The sequence below is a fragment of the Artemia franciscana genome, chromosome 2 (assembly GCF_032884065.1).
Source record: "Artemia franciscana chromosome 2, ASM3288406v1, whole genome shotgun sequence".
NCBI classification, from domain to species: Eukaryota; Metazoa; Arthropoda; class Branchiopoda; order Anostraca; family Artemiidae; genus Artemia; species Artemia franciscana.
The window spans coordinates 28082075-28097764 of NC_088864.1; the positions used below are offsets into that span (position 1 = coordinate 28082075).

The 15690-nt window shown below is 35.9% G+C and overlaps 1 protein-coding gene across 6 annotated transcripts in view; it reads left to right on the plus strand.

The window, feature by feature from the left end:
* The window catches only part of LOC136039593 (uncharacterized), a 36231-nt gene extending 20903 nt beyond the window's left edge, over positions 1-15328 (plus strand). For 5 of the 6 annotated variants that reach the window (XM_065723459.1, XM_065723476.1, XM_065723487.1 and 2 more), the window contains 3 exons: positions 10528-11060; positions 12844-13094; positions 15113-15328. In XM_065723459.1, the coding sequence (XP_065579531.1) occupies positions 10528-11060; positions 12844-13094; positions 15113-15225 (897 nt within the window). In that variant the 3' untranslated portion in view covers positions 15226-15328. The remainder of the gene's footprint in view (positions 1-10527; positions 11061-12843; positions 13095-15112) is intronic. The other variant, XM_065723500.1, reaches the window with a different exon arrangement.
* The last annotated feature ends 362 nt before the right edge of the window (positions 15329-15690 follow it).

Sequence of the window (15690 nt, forward strand, 5' to 3'; positions counted from 1 at the left end):
ATGCGGTTACCCCATGATTGATCGCTTGATCATGTAATAAAGATGATTCGGAGATTTTGACGTGTTTCCCCGGGACATTCTCCACTGCGGATTCCCCCCCCCTCCCTGGAAATTTACCCCTGACAATTTGTATCTGGGAAATCCTTCTTACTTGTAAAATTGATCAGTTAAAGGGAAATTAAGACAAAAAAAAAAGAAGAAAAAAAGCAATTCTAGAATATTATACCTATATTCGAAAGTACATGTAGAATATACGGTGTAAAATCAAACGTTTCGTGTTAACGATACATACGTAAGGAGCGAATCAGGCAAGCCCGATGTAAGGAGCCCGCGAATCATGTAAAGCCCGTTGAGTTTAAAATCAATTTAACGTGCTTGAGTGGGTTATTTACATAAAACAATAAGAACCCGAGAAAATTTGTCCGATTTTCGAAAAAAGGGACATTTAACCCCAGAAAGGCAAGTAATCATAATGGAAATTACAACACTATATTCAACATATTTGACTACTATCGACTAAAATTCTTAGATAGCCAATTGATCTAAAAGTATTAATATCTAATCCTTCTTGGTTTCTGAGAGTAATTTTGGTCTACGCCTTTATTATTGGTGCTGGATGGGGCGGGGGTAATGCAGGCTAAAATATTATGTTCACCTGCCTACCAGCACAGAGGTAGAAAAGGCAAGGCGGGACACCTTGAACCTCGCCAGAAAATTTCTTGGGGGTCGACAAGACCTACCAGGAGCTTTCCGAATTTTAAATGTTACTATTACTCTTTTCCTTCTTAAATAAAAGATTCAATGAAAAATATGTGTACAATGAGTTTAAAGATCAGGAAACCCTGTTTTAGAGGTTGCGATGGCTTCAGCCATGTAGAAGATAAAAATTCAGGCAATATGACCGATAAAACTCCTCCGATCACCCAAAATTCTGTAATCAAAATCTTTATAAGAACTTATTCAATACAACTACTGTTCAAAATTTTGACTAAATGTTCAAATTCTGTCAAATTTTCAGCATTTTAATCTTTAAGCAGAAAAATGGAAAGATGGGACGGTACCAATCAATCTACAATTATTGATATATAAATAAATAAATAAACTTTATTATTTCCCTTTTCACAATGCAATAACATGGGTATCGTCAAAAAAAAGAAAGAGAAAAACGCAAAAAGACGCAACATAAAGAACACACATGATGGGCTATCACTTCGATTTGAGGATATTGTCGTTGTAGTGCTTCACGTAGTATGGAACGAAGGAGTTTAAAAATCTTGTCATTGAGTGTGTATGCGGGCATTCTAACAGTTCTTTTCCCTCTTTAAAAGTTGCCAGCCTCGTCTTGTGTGCGTGGGTCACTGAAGTAAACTGAGGATATCTTGGTGCGTTGGGGAATTCAGGATGTCAGCTCCAAACTTCATCAGCGTTTCGTGCCTCCTTTCATCCAGGGTTGGGAGTCTGGGTTCGCTCAAGCTTTCTTCGTAGTTTTTGTAATTTGATCCAAGAATTATTTTGCAGGCTCTTGTCTGAATTGTTTCAAGCTGACTTCTGTGTTTCTCTGTGAACGATGGGTGCCAGACAGTACAGCCGTACAAGATTCTGGGCATCACATAAGTTTTGTAGCACGAAAGAAGGAGTTGTTCTGTCATTCCAAACCTTCTGAGATTCGCGAAGGATTTAGAAGACAGCTGCTTTTGCTGTGATCTGGTTGATGTGGTCTCCGAACGTAAGATCGTCACTTAGTGTGATGCCGAGTATTTTGACTGATTTCTTTGTTTGGAGAGGTGCAGATTCGTCAATGCTCTTCTTCTTCAGGAAGTTGACACGCAACACACAGCTTTTCTCGAGACTTAGTTGGAGCTTCACTTGATCAGCTTGATCCCGAAGCTCTGCAACCAGAGTCTCGAGTTGGTCGTGTGTTTGTGACAGGAATCGTAGTAGACTTATTGAACACTCATCTGCGAACTTGTACCTTTGTTTATGTTGTCTCATCAGTCGGTTGATTACAATAACAAATAAGATGGGACCTAGCTTGCTTCCTTTGGCTGCTCCACATGTGATGTCTTGGAAGTTGGATGCTTCCCCGTTTTCAAGTTGTACGCACTGTTGACGACCAGAAAGGAAACTTGCGATGATGCGCAGCAGAAAATGTGAGACCTCCAGGGCGCGGGCTTCATTGATAACAGTCTCGTGGTCAAGGAGATCGAAAGCTTTCACGAAATCAGAAATTATTATATCAGCAAGGGCCTCCGAAAGTTCTAGGTGCTCTAGTAGATCATGAAGTAATCTGACCAGATAATGTGTTATGCTGTGCCCTCGACGAAAACCGAACTGCATAGGGTCGATTTTATGTTCTACATCTGCTAGTAGCCACTGAAGAATAAAGTCTTCAAAGACTTTCGAGATGATGGGCGTCTTCGAAATTGGCCTAAGGTCTGACGGTGAGGTCGGTGATGTTTTCTTCGGAATAGGTGTGATAAATGCCTTTTTAAACTTATCTGGAAAAACGCCTTCCAGTAGACACTGGTTATACATCATAGCCAATGGCGTGGCCAGGAAGGAGGAGCATGCGTGTATCAGCCTTATAGGAATTTCGCCGAGGTAAGAGGCTTTCCTAATATCTAGGGGCTCGAGTTTTTCTTGGACCTGGGAAACTGTGATGACAGGGATGGTTTCGATCGGAACATTCTGTGATAAAGTCTTGAGGGGAGGCTGTTGGCGGCAAATATTTAAGAAGTGGGCATTAATTATTTCTGCGGTTAAATTCTTTCCTTGCTCGTCCCTCAGAATGGAGTTTGACTTCTGCTGTCCCATTAACTTCCGTACAGTTGTGTGGAACTTCCTTGGATCACTGGCTGACAACTTAGCGAATATTTGGTGTCCATACAGACGCCTAGCTTGCTTTAGTAGTCTCACTACTATATTTCTCTTCCGATTATATTCATCAGAGTGGGGCTTTGTCTTGTAAAGCATGTCTCGCTCTCTCATTGCAGCTTTTATGTTCGGAATAGCCCATGGTTTGCTCTGTGCCTTAATTGTAACTCGCTTCTCAGAGAAGAATCGTTCGTACTCTCGAGTCGTTTTCTCATAGAAGAGTTCGGTCATGCTGTTTGCATTTTTGTCTTTGAAAAGGCGGAACCAGCATACAGAGTTGAGCCATTCTCTGTAGCCAATTATGCCTTCCTCTGTGAGTGGACGGTAAGTGAATTGGGTTGGTCTACTAAAAATTTATCAGTACGAAATCGAGGGGATTATCGAGCCAGTACCCCAGATCATGTCTTGGTTAGGCCTGGGCAGGATGAAAGAACGATCAAAAATGAAATAAAAGTTCTACTGAAAGTAAGAAGCTCAATTAAAACTTAAAACAAGCAGAAGTTATTTCAACCCCTAGCTTTTTACCCTAAAGTTTGGCTGTTTGTCCCAACTCTGCGCAATTTATTACCAAGTGATCATCCAGATATCTTTTTATTATTTAAAAGGTAATATTTTACATTACTTGGGCTATTTTATTCATCATATATTCATATTCTAGGTGATTTAAAAACAAGTCCGCTATAAATGGAGTAGCATTCCCATCCATAGGAATGCCAATAATTTGTTTATATAAATTACCATTAAACATTATAGAACCTTATAGAAACCTTATAGAAGTATTGAACGAACCAATTCCAGTAATTCATGTATCATGTCCAAGCTGTAACATCGTGAACTAATAGTACCTTTAAATAAATCAGTCCATCGGGTTTTTAATTAAAAGTATCAATTTTCAAAGATCCCATGATAGACAAAAAAAAAGATTTCTTAATGACCGTTTTCAGTTTTTCGAATACTGAATTAAGTGACAGATTTGTATACAGTGTAAATGAATCGACTTTTTTAGCTTAAACCATAGCCAAATCGGCTTAAAACCATATCACTTGTAATGAATTTCTAACACTCCAATATAGATTAAAGTTAGAAATTTTTTTTAATTTCAGTGCAATATGTTTTAAATTTATTTCTAATTTTCCCTAAATTGAAGATGGGTCAGTGGCCGAAATTCTGGTTGGACACCTCGCAGCCCCAGCAATAAAATGTAGTTTAGGTAGATTTTTGTGAAATTTTACCGTCCAATATAAGAAGGAAACTTTTTATCATTATCATTAATTTTAATATTGAATATTTTAAAACTTCTTGCTTCTATATTTTCAATTAAACTATATTCCTCTAGATGAGCTTTTCCGTATGAATTTGTTGTACGTAACTTATTTGATAAAATATCACAATAGAGTTTCTGACAGTTTATGGCAAAATTATTACTAGCTTTATCAACAGGTCAATTTCGAATTCATTCTGTATGTTACCTATTGTTTGTTTCATATTAGCATTGTGAAATATTGAGTTTTTTCTTAGATGTATTTGAATTAATTTTGTATATGTTCTTTCGTGCACTAGTCAAAATCAATTTCATCCAATCTTGAAAAGTTTCTGTAGTAATTTTCTCCTTCTTACACCATTTGCCAATAAATAAATTTAAATCATTCTTTAATCCATTGAAAATACTTGCTGGCTTTATGTGGCGGGAAAGACGGAATTTAGACCCTATCTTCATCATATTTTGAAGATCAAGATGCTTTATAATGGACGAATTCCTTGTTATAACATCTTCGTAAGATTGATTCGCATATGGTAAAAATTGCTCGCAATTACAAACCGGTTTCCAGTTACTCTCCTTGTCAAGTTTTCTAAGTATCAGATTATAATTAAAAGTCATTTGACCTATCGTTTTTGGGAATTCGTACTTTAAAATCGGACTATCCTTATAATTACTTGGAAGGACATTTTTCACTCTCTGCTGGTTTAAAATTCCGGGTAAATTAATATATTCTGTTTGTTTAGTACTAAAATTTACAGATAAATATAATCTATTATCCTCATTAACAATCTTATCAGATTTATTATAATTTTAAGTAAATTTTGTTCTAGCTAAAATGCAAACTGCATTCGAAATTAATTTAGTTTTTGAGTTACATGTTGTATAAGTAATCCGGAATAATTTTATTAAGATATTCCTTGATAACTTATTTACAGATTTTGTTATACTAGCCATACCATTAGTCTCAAGTTTATGACTTAAATTGGTTAAAAATACTTTTAAATCCAAATGATGTTTTCTATTATTTTTCCTATGTCCTCTTGATTGGTTTTTACGTTTAATACTACTACTACTAATAATAACTCACTGCAGCACCAAGCCGCCTGAGGCCAACACAGCTACGCACGCTCCTCCTCCAACCTAATCTATTTAAAGCCTCCCTCTTTACACCCTCCCAGGAAGTTCCCATTTCCTTTAAATCTTTATTTATGACATCCTCCCAACCCAGACAAGGACGACCTGCTTTCCGTGTAGCCCCAGACGGTTGACCAAAAAGGACAATCTTCGGTAATCCGTCATCCTTCATCCGTAGAACGTGGCCTAGCCATCTCAACCTTTCTTTCATTATAGCCCCAGAAAGCGGGATTGAACCACACTTTTCGTACAACCTACTGTTTGAAATACGGTCAGTCAGCCGGGTACCCAGAACAATCCGTAGGCAATTTCTTTGGAAAACATCTAGTAAATTTTCATCTGCTTTTCGGAGTGCCCATGCTTCAGAGCCATATTTGACCACTGTCATCACTGTAGCTTCCAATATTCTAATCTTGGTTTGTAGACTTATCTTTCTATTCTTCCAAACTTTTTTTTAACTATGAAAAAACACCCTGGGCCTTAGCTATTCTACTTTTAATATCTTCACTGTTCCCACCATCTTTACTAATAATACTACCAAGGTAACTGAAGCTCCCAACCTGATCATTCTTTTCGTTACCTAGTGTCACCTGTTCATCTTCACTTATTCCTAGCCTTAGTTTCTTAGTCTTCTTAACATTAATTTTCAAGCCTATTTTAGCACCCTGAACTCGTAAAACCTCTAAAAATTCATTCATTTTGCTCACACTTTCATCTAATATGCTTAAATCATCAGCATAATCTAAGTCCAGGAGCGTTCTTCCTCCCCATTTGATTCCATGGTCTCCAATTGCCTTTCCTGTGCTCCTTAAGATGAAGTCCATCAAAATGATCCATATAAAGGGGGATAGAACACAACCCTGCTTAACTCCTGATTTAATACAAAACCATTTGCTAACCTCATTTCCTACCTTAACGGCAGCAGTATTATTCTCATACATAGCGCAAATCACTTTAATGTATTTTTTAGGTATACCATATAACGACAAGACCTTTGTTAACGCTGTTCTATCAACAGAATCGAAAGCTTGCTCATAATCGATAAAACTGAGGACCAAAGGTGTTTGACAACGAAGGGACTTCTCAATTATTAACCTAAGAGTGAAAACATGGTCGACACATCCTCTACCTTTTCTAAAACCGCATTGTTCTTCCCTTAAAACTTTGTCTACAGCATGTCTCAGTCTAAAAAGTATCATATTACTCAGTAATTTGCTACCTACAGAGACCAGACTAATGCCTCGATAATTACGACACTCACTCTTGTCACCTTTCTTATACAGTGGTTTAATTAAGGTTTTCCTAAAATCATTGGGTACTTCCCCTTTTTCAAAAATCATGTTCATAATCTTCAGTAGCTTATTCCTAACCTCAGAGCCACCATATTTAAGAAACTCATTAATCATACTATCAGCACCTGGGGCCTTATTATTTTTTAATCCTTTTAGTACTGTCGCTAATTCTTCCTCACTAAACAAATCTTCCTTCACATCCAAGGTATCACAAACTTTTTCATTTTCATCTATATCTTTTCCTCCAACTGTATCTCAGTTTAGCACATTCTCAAAATGTTCCACCCATCTTTGTTTAACTTTTTCCTTATCACTAATTGTGGCCCCATTTCTATTTTTAACTGGGACTAGTCCGGATTGGCTACTCCCTTTCAATTTATTAACATGCCAGTATAATATTTTACTATTATGCCGTCTAGCCGCATCTTCCAGATCCTCAGCAATTTTATCCATGGCCTCCACTTCACATCTCCTTAGTTCATATTTTAATGCTTTCTCCACTTTCCTTACATTCCTTTTGTTTTCATACGACCTATCACTCAGATAATTCTTATACAAACCCTTTTTACTCTCTATTAAACCTAAAGCTTTTTCACTAATATTCCTAGTTGCAGTCTTAGCACTCTTCCCTAAGACACCATCAGCAACTTCACAAATTGTTTTTCTGAAATTATTCCATCCATCTTCCACATTGTCAAATTTTAAACTCTCAAGTTTAGTACTCAACTGTTCCTAGAATTTTTTTCTCAAATTTTCATCCTGAAGTCTACCAACATCATAACTTTCCAGGAGGGAGTTACCCTTCCGAAATTTCAGCTTTAAATTAACCTTAGACACTACTAGATGGTGATCTTTACTTTTAACATCAATAACGGCACTCCTATACACCCTAGTATCTTGTATTGATCCTGCTAGTCTTCTGTTTACAATAACATAATCAATAAGGTTTGCTGTCTTACCATCACGTGAATACCATGTCAACTTATGGGTCATTTTGTGACCAAACACCGTATTGGTTATAACTAGGTTGTTATACCTACAAAATTGAAAAGCCTATAGCCATTGCTGTTTTCTTTTCCTACACCAAATTTACCTAAGCTAGGATACCATCTATCCCTATTTCTACCAACCTGGGCATTAAAATCTCCTAGCAAAAACACCATATTTCTACCTGGTACCCTGTCTATTTGCTCCTGTAACTGTAAGTAAAATTCAAATGAGTCACTAGTATCTCCATCAGTTGGTTCAATGGGGGCATATACTACTATAACTGATACCCTAAACTTTTTAGTCATAAAATTGCAATTAGTATTCTATTATTAATACCTTCCCAGCCTAAACAAGACTTAGCAGCTTCCTTATTCATCATGAGCCCTACTCCCTGTCTATGTACCCCATCCTTCCTGCCTGAGTAAACAAATTCTATGTCACCTAATTTCATGCTTCCTATCCCTGGGATATGAGTTTTTGAAACTCCTAATAAATCCAGTTCAAACCGTCTGAATTCGTCAGTCAAAATGTCGATGCGATTATCATTTTTTAACGGCGTAACATTCCAAGTTCCAATTTTCATGTTCTTTAAATCTTTGAAATTATTTTGGCCTCCAAAAAAGCAGTGATCCCGGATACCAGTGCAGGATGGGGACCAACATATCTTCTCAAGTCTACACCGAAGCGCTTAAGCCGGCTTAGAACCGGACAGCAAGAAGTCCCTGGGACCTCCAGTAAGTTGGAGGCTTTGTGCAATCCTGGGCCCATCTTGGTCACAACATGGTTTTCAGCACTTGGCGATGCTCTTCTATCAACAAGAGTCGAAATCCTGCACAGACAGTCCCAGGCCTATTACCTCCGACTCATTATATATTCATGCTTACAAATATTATGCTACTACGGGGAGGCAGCCCATAGTAGATAAATTAGCTAGGAAGAGGTTTTTCAGCCCGAAAACGCCCACCAAAACAAACCAAGCCCAGAAAAATATCCAATAATCAGAGTCCCGTACGAGTGCTGTGTTGTTTACTAGGCTATAATTTCCTCGAGGGGCGCCACTCCTCAAGTGGGAAAAATTGACCGCAAGTTTCCCAGTCTTGCAGGTACCCTGAAAGGGTCGAGGCAGCCCTTTACAGAGGCCGTTGTCCATAAATCTGGATCTTACGCCCTGCCGCAGTTGTCCTCCTATAGAGGATCCTCCCACGATGGTGTTCTGCTTCACCATGCAATTTAACCCATTAGTGGGAGAAGGTTTGTAACTCATCTGACGTGTGAACACGGCAGCGGGCCATGTTGAGTGTACATTTGAGGGGCCTTCTTCCTCCTCCACCTGTAATTATGACCCCCAGGGGAGGGTTTCCCAGTTTCTATCATGGACCCCACTGGGACAAGGTCCTACTTGGTCTAAGCCTCCTATGGAGCTACTCTACCTATCTGTAGGGCATTCCCCTATCTGTTGTCCTCTACCAAAACCTAGCATGATTATCTAATAATTAACTAACTAATGCAACTAATAAATAGTTGCAGTAAATTGCAATTTTACGGGACAATTAAAAGAGGATGCTTAGTTAAACCGTTAATACAATTAGCAACTACATTGGACATATCTCCATTCTTAGCTACTCGATCACATAGCCCAAAATGAGGGGCTGTACCGAGAGCATGAGTCCAATAATCTTCTTGTCTGCGCAATTTACTATTTTCTCTTCTTTAATAAAGTTTTTAGGTCCAGATTTTCTAGAATTTTGATAGTTAGATAAGATAACGAGCAAGTATCATTATTACAATGTTGAACTGGATAATTATTATTTTTTCCGGTATTTGTAGTTTTATGTCCCGAAATATTTCTTATATATATTGTTAATATTTTCCTCCACATATTGTAAATAACAGTTTTTACATTCTAGTAAATAATGTTAGTTGTTTTACGATTTAGATGACCAGTTAATAAACATTGAAACTTTTATTATACTGTACTTTTAACAAAACTTCGTGGGATGAAGTAATCTCGGCAAAGAAAACAATGACCGTTACACTTATTAACATTCGGCAGAATTAACTTCGGCCACTTAAGGCAAGCCAAAGCCAAAAGCCCGCAAATAATAAGATTATTCTTTAAAAAAACCTTAGCTTCAAAATACAAGACCCTAAATAGAGCCTTAGCTTCAAACATTAATGCTACCATCTTAAAAAATAAGTTCGCCAAGTTATTGTCAATATCAGGTTAAAAACTTGGGCCATGGTTAAGGTCCGTCGGAGAATTTTTTGACGATTCCTACACCAGCACTAGATCCAACCTGGATTCGTGTAATGTTTTAGAGGTAATTACTTCGCTTAAAAAAAAAAAAAAAAAAAGAGAGAGAGAGAGAGAGAGAGAGAGAGAGAGAGAGAGAGAGAGAGAAGAAGAAGAAGAAGAAGAAGAACTGTCTTCCTAATCCAGCAATTGAGATAAATGAGCACTTGAATGAGGTCTAAATCTTACTCATCTATCCAATTACCCTGGACAAAACAGTATAGCTAAACCGTCAACCGAATCGAAATGTCCAAATCCATGCAACGTCGTCACTAATAATAATAAAGTAAATGTAATAATATATATATATATATATATATATATATATATATATATATATATATATATATATATATATATATATATATATATATATATATATATATATATATATATATACATGTTTATTTATAAAGAGGACGAACTATTTATAATATACCCTCATTTTTGTGGATTGGCCTGTTGAAATCTTAAAAAAGCTTTTCTCACAAAATGCTTTAAGATATTATTTTCATTCACTCGTACAGGCATAGGAAATGAACAACCTCTTTTGTTTTGAGTAAGATGCTATGTGTTTAAATTCTCTTTATCGTTCCGTTTTTTTCTTATAGTGTTGAGACCAATGTTACATGTTCTAATTTTTATTAAAAGTTACAATCTTCTAAAGCAGTTTTATTTTCTAGGAGCTAATACAAGCCAAGATAAAGAACTTTTCCTATCTAGCGGATAAATCTTTACAGAGCAAAGTTTTTGAGACAATAAAAAGCAAACAAATTCCAGTGGAAGATCCAAACAGTGTCACCCATCTTTCGCAGTCTGTCCTAGAATACATTATTGATGAGCTTAATGTACTTTGCGATACTCATGGCACAGAACCTCCGGGCTTTGTTTTAACCCAACTTTTAACTGAAGGAGATTATTTGACAAGTGGAGCATCAAGAAAGAAGGATACTGCTGTATCACTTATGCCAAAATATCAGAGCCTTTTTGAAAAGCTTGCTGAACTTGATTCCATACCGTATTTGATGACTGAATTTGTGAAGGATGTTTGTGAGAATAGTTCTAAAAATGGGGCTAGTTACTTTTTGCAAATTGGTCGGTGTCTGATGGGCTCAGGGCCTTGTGAACTGTCTTTAGTGTCAGATTTTGATTGGATAAGACTTGCAGAAGATTTAATGGAGTCGCCTAACGAATATTCTGCGGCTTGTTTAGAAATGTAGGTATATTTTTAATCATCCTTAAAGAGAGATTTCTCGTTGGAAAGTTAAACTATGGATCAAAATGAACTTGGAAGATTAATATGCTACCTTGCTGTTAATTTTTTACTATGCAATTTGAAGTTTTCAGTACGTCCTCACATAATAATTTGTCTAAAGGTAAAAAAAAAGAAAATCATTAAGAAGAAAAGGTATGCTGCTTTTCTTAGTGCAAAAGGTTCTTGAAAACTTTTTTTGGATCTGGGTTATGAATATTAGGGAGTCAATAGACCTCATTCCTGAATAGAAAAGTACGAAACGATGCATAATTACTAATCACATAAGATGTAACTATAGGTTGTTTCTTTATTTCTTTCACCCATAACTGAGCTTGTTCGAGATTCTTTTGATCTTGGTATTTTCCCATAAGCATTTAAAAGTGCATCGTTCAATTTTTATGTTAATCTTCTAAGGCAGAAGTTTCATTCTCTAGGAGTTAATATAAGCCAAGATAAGGAATGTTTCTTATCTAGCGGATAAATGTGGATAAAATGCTCTTAAAAATGGGTAGCAGTTTGTTTTAAGATGGTTCAAGAAGCAATCTGATCAAAGGCCGATCTCTCTCCTGCCAGACTTCACCAAGTTTTTAGAAAATGCCATGCTATCATGACTCGCAAACTTTCTTGATGCTAAGAGTCCCTTCATGAATATGAGTTTTAGTCTCATCCTGATCATTCGACTAAAAACGTATGTTCTTTGCCTCTTAATTGTTCATTTATTGCTTAGATTCTTGGTTAATACCAGCTACTTTATTTTTGGGATTTGAAGAATGCGTTTGACTCTTTAACACTTGCTATGTTTTATTAGAAAATTTGGTCACATCGGAGTGTGAGCAGCTGCTCACAGTCCATATGTCTACTTTTCGGTCAAATGTAATGAGTATAGCGTCTATTCACGTGACTGCCAGATCAGTTGTAAAAATTACAAATCCATCTGTTGTTAGGTCTGTCTTAAATGTCGTATTAGTTTACGTTATTGCGTGTGCTTCTTTCAGTTTTGAATGACTGCATGGGAATCTTCCAGTTATTTTCCAGTCTCTTATTTTCGCATCCCACTGCTCATCATATTATCTAAGATGTTCTGATTGCAGAATAGTCCCTGCCCCACCTTGCGTTAGGTCTAATTCGGTCAAACCCTCTGGTTGTATCTTCAAGAGTATGGACTGCCCTTCCAGTTATGACACAGGACTCTCATTCCTTTGGCACCTTCAAATGTCTGGTGGTTGAGTTTTTGAACGTTAGTCTTAATTTATAAACTTGAAGTTGGGACCCCATAACTACCCCAAAACAACTCACAATTCCTGGCATCAAAAATATTGCGGGGCTGTGTATTTGGCATTTCACTATCCAACCTCAGTAATGGGAGTTATGCATTAACTTTTTTAAATAATGGTTTAAAATTGTATATATTCTTTTTCTTGTAAAAAAAAACCATAAGAAATATAAAAAAAATCACCTGCTTGAATTGTTAAGTTTCATTGGTACATAAATTTAAGTGGATCTATTTTCTTTTATATAAGGGATTTTGCATATAAGCGTAGGCAGCCGATGATGACACAAAGCATCACGGAATTTCCTCAGAGCTCTTGGTTAATAAGTATATGTCATCTGCACCCTTAAGGCATTCACTATAAAAGGGGAAGGGTAAATAAAACCCTATTTGAGATATGTATTGCTATTATAATCGGACATTTAAAACAACAATATTTGAAGTCAATCAATTTCCGTCTATGTTTTTTTTCAGGATTTTTAAATTGAAGGAAATACCGAAAGTGAGTTCTTCTCGCAAGTTAGCTCTTGCTTTATTGGATTATAAGCTGAAGGGGTCAGCAAGTCAATTATTCTTGGAAAAAAAGCCAAACCGAACAAATGGTGTAGCCATGTCAACTATTCAGGGCCTTGTGTCAATGGAAAGAAAAGCTGATAATGAGACAGGTGGCTTTTCTGGATCCGATGATGACTTACCAGATTTGAAACACCTCAAACGACTGCAGGGTATTTATTTAATGTTATCGTTTATTTATAATGAAAAGAGGAATCACCAATACAACAGCACAGCCACATTAAAAAAAAAGGAAGACTGTTTCCCTACATAAGTGATTAATATAGATCAGCACTTGAATGAGGCCTTAACCCTACTCATCCATACAAGCACATAGGTCAAACAGCATAACCATACACAATCAACCATAAAGAATAATCCATGGACAGGCAGTCGTGTCATCAATAAGTATAAGTCGTCATATACCAAACAATAAAAACAGCAAAGACAAATAATTCAGAGACAACGACCTAACACAAGGGCTATATATAGATTACTCTCTTATTTAGGATTCATCTTCTCGTGACCGTGAAGACTATTTGGTTGGTTGCCTAGTCCTGATTATAATTTTGATTACTATCTCCAGCAAGGAATACATCTCAAACGCATTTGATTTTTCCTCCTTCGCGTGATTTATGTCATTTTTGAATTAACTTTTTGCTACTACTATACTTGCGCTTTGATCTCGATTGCAAAAGAATATTTCTTTTTAAAGTAAGAATTTTTGTCTTTTTTAAGGTACTAAGAGCTTTTTCGACGGCCTACTTTCTTATCTGCAATTAAGTATTATCTGGGTTAACTTTCAGTCAGGTTGGGTGTTTCTATTACCTTCGTATTATGTCTATAAATAACCCTTCGAGTATCTCAGTTTCTGGGTAAGATTAGTCTACAGATCGGATTCAAAACGCAAACAGCTTGAGTTTGTCTCGCAAAAAAGGAAAGCATAAAAAGTGTTTTGGCTAGCATTAAAATTCGACATGAAAGTAGAAACAAAATATCGTTAACTTTTTTTTCGCCAGTTTAATCTGCTTATTATCTGAGAGAGGAAAGGTCAACTGAGAAAAGAAGGTTGATTTAAGTAAGGTTTTAGCATAAAAATAGGTGAAGTCAGTCAAATGACAATGGAAACTCAACTCAGACCTAGATAATCAAATCATCAACTCAATATTGCGTATCTCCAAAGTAGGGGAAGAATTAAGACTAGATTGTTCAGAGGTCCAGTCTGAAACCTGCTAAAAGTTTTTTTTATTTATTTTTTTTATTTACTTGACAAATTCATGGACATTTTTTTTGCACAATTTGTTAGTGAACATATAAGTGGTAGCTGCACCTAAATCAAGATTGGGAATCGCCTCTTGGAGTCGAAAAAAATGTAAAATAGCGCTTTAGTTATGCCTTATATGGCTTTAGTATGCAAGTTTGAATCGATGCATCCTATTGTGACGAAGATGCGTTCAATGATGATTTTCAATAAGTGGTTTAAGCTTAAAAAAGAAATATATATATATATGTAAAAAACAAATCGAAATGTCGTGGTAACGAGCTGTAGTAAGGAACGACCCGGCTCAATAGCAAACGAAACTCTAAAAAACAGAATTTTGAAACTAATAGATACATCAAAAGAATCAGATTTTTATGCTGATTTTTAATATACAAGTCTTATCAAATTTATTCTTAACTATCAAAAGTTGATTGTAAGACTAAAAAAATTGGCGCATTTATACCACCCTCATTTATTTCCCGAAGTCCACGAATCAAAATTTTTGGATAGCCATTTTGTTCAGCATAGTCAAAAAACCTAATAACTATGTCTTTGAAGACGACTTACTCCCTCGCAGTCTCCGGGAGAGGGGCTGCAAGTGGGAAACTTTCTTTTTAGTGTTTTAAAAAGTAGAGTTGAGAGACAGAGTCAAACTTTAGCGTAAAAAGCGGGGCGTTGAGGAGAGAACATCCCTTTTAATATATGGAGTAATTTCTGTTCGTTTTAAGTTTTAATGTCGCTCCTTACTTTCAGTTAAAAAAATATGTTTTTCTATTTAATGTGAAGATAAAGACGATTGTTAATTAGTCTAAAGATGTATAATCGTTGCATATTGTAAACAGGGATGATGTCGATATTTTTAGTTGATCATAGGATTCTTTTAATTTTTTTATGTAAAATATATATGTTTATACTAACTTTATTTTCTAGGCAACGTTCTTCTTGACAGTGTCAGCTATCCGATCGGTTGGAATCGTGACTATCAAAGTTTTTTACTCACGGAGCATACTTGGAAATGGAGCCGAGAATCCGGCAATTTATGAAACGACATTTCCTGTGTAGAAGTTTCGTTTTTAGACTGTGAAATTTTTAATTTTTAGTCATTCTATTTCAAATTAAAAACAAAATTGCTGGTGTAAAATACAATGAATTGGGAAAAGCTAGTAGGGTGAAATTTGCGCTTTTGGCTCTGAGAAATTCAATAAAATTATTTAATTAATTTTTATTATATAAAAGAAAATTATTTTTATTTTTTATTTATTGATACATTGTTATTGATGTGTATCCTCGCTTCTTTTTTGAATTTTCAATCGATTTCAGTTTAAGACCCAATAAAAAAATAAAATAAAAATATTGAGGTTACTTTACAACTCAGTTAAACCTAAGCACAGTTCAGAAAAATGAGTATAATAAATATAATTACAGCCACACACAATTTTAGAAACGTTCATAATATGTTAAATTTCACAAACTACTGGATATTCTGGGCTTCAAATAACCCTTTGTGT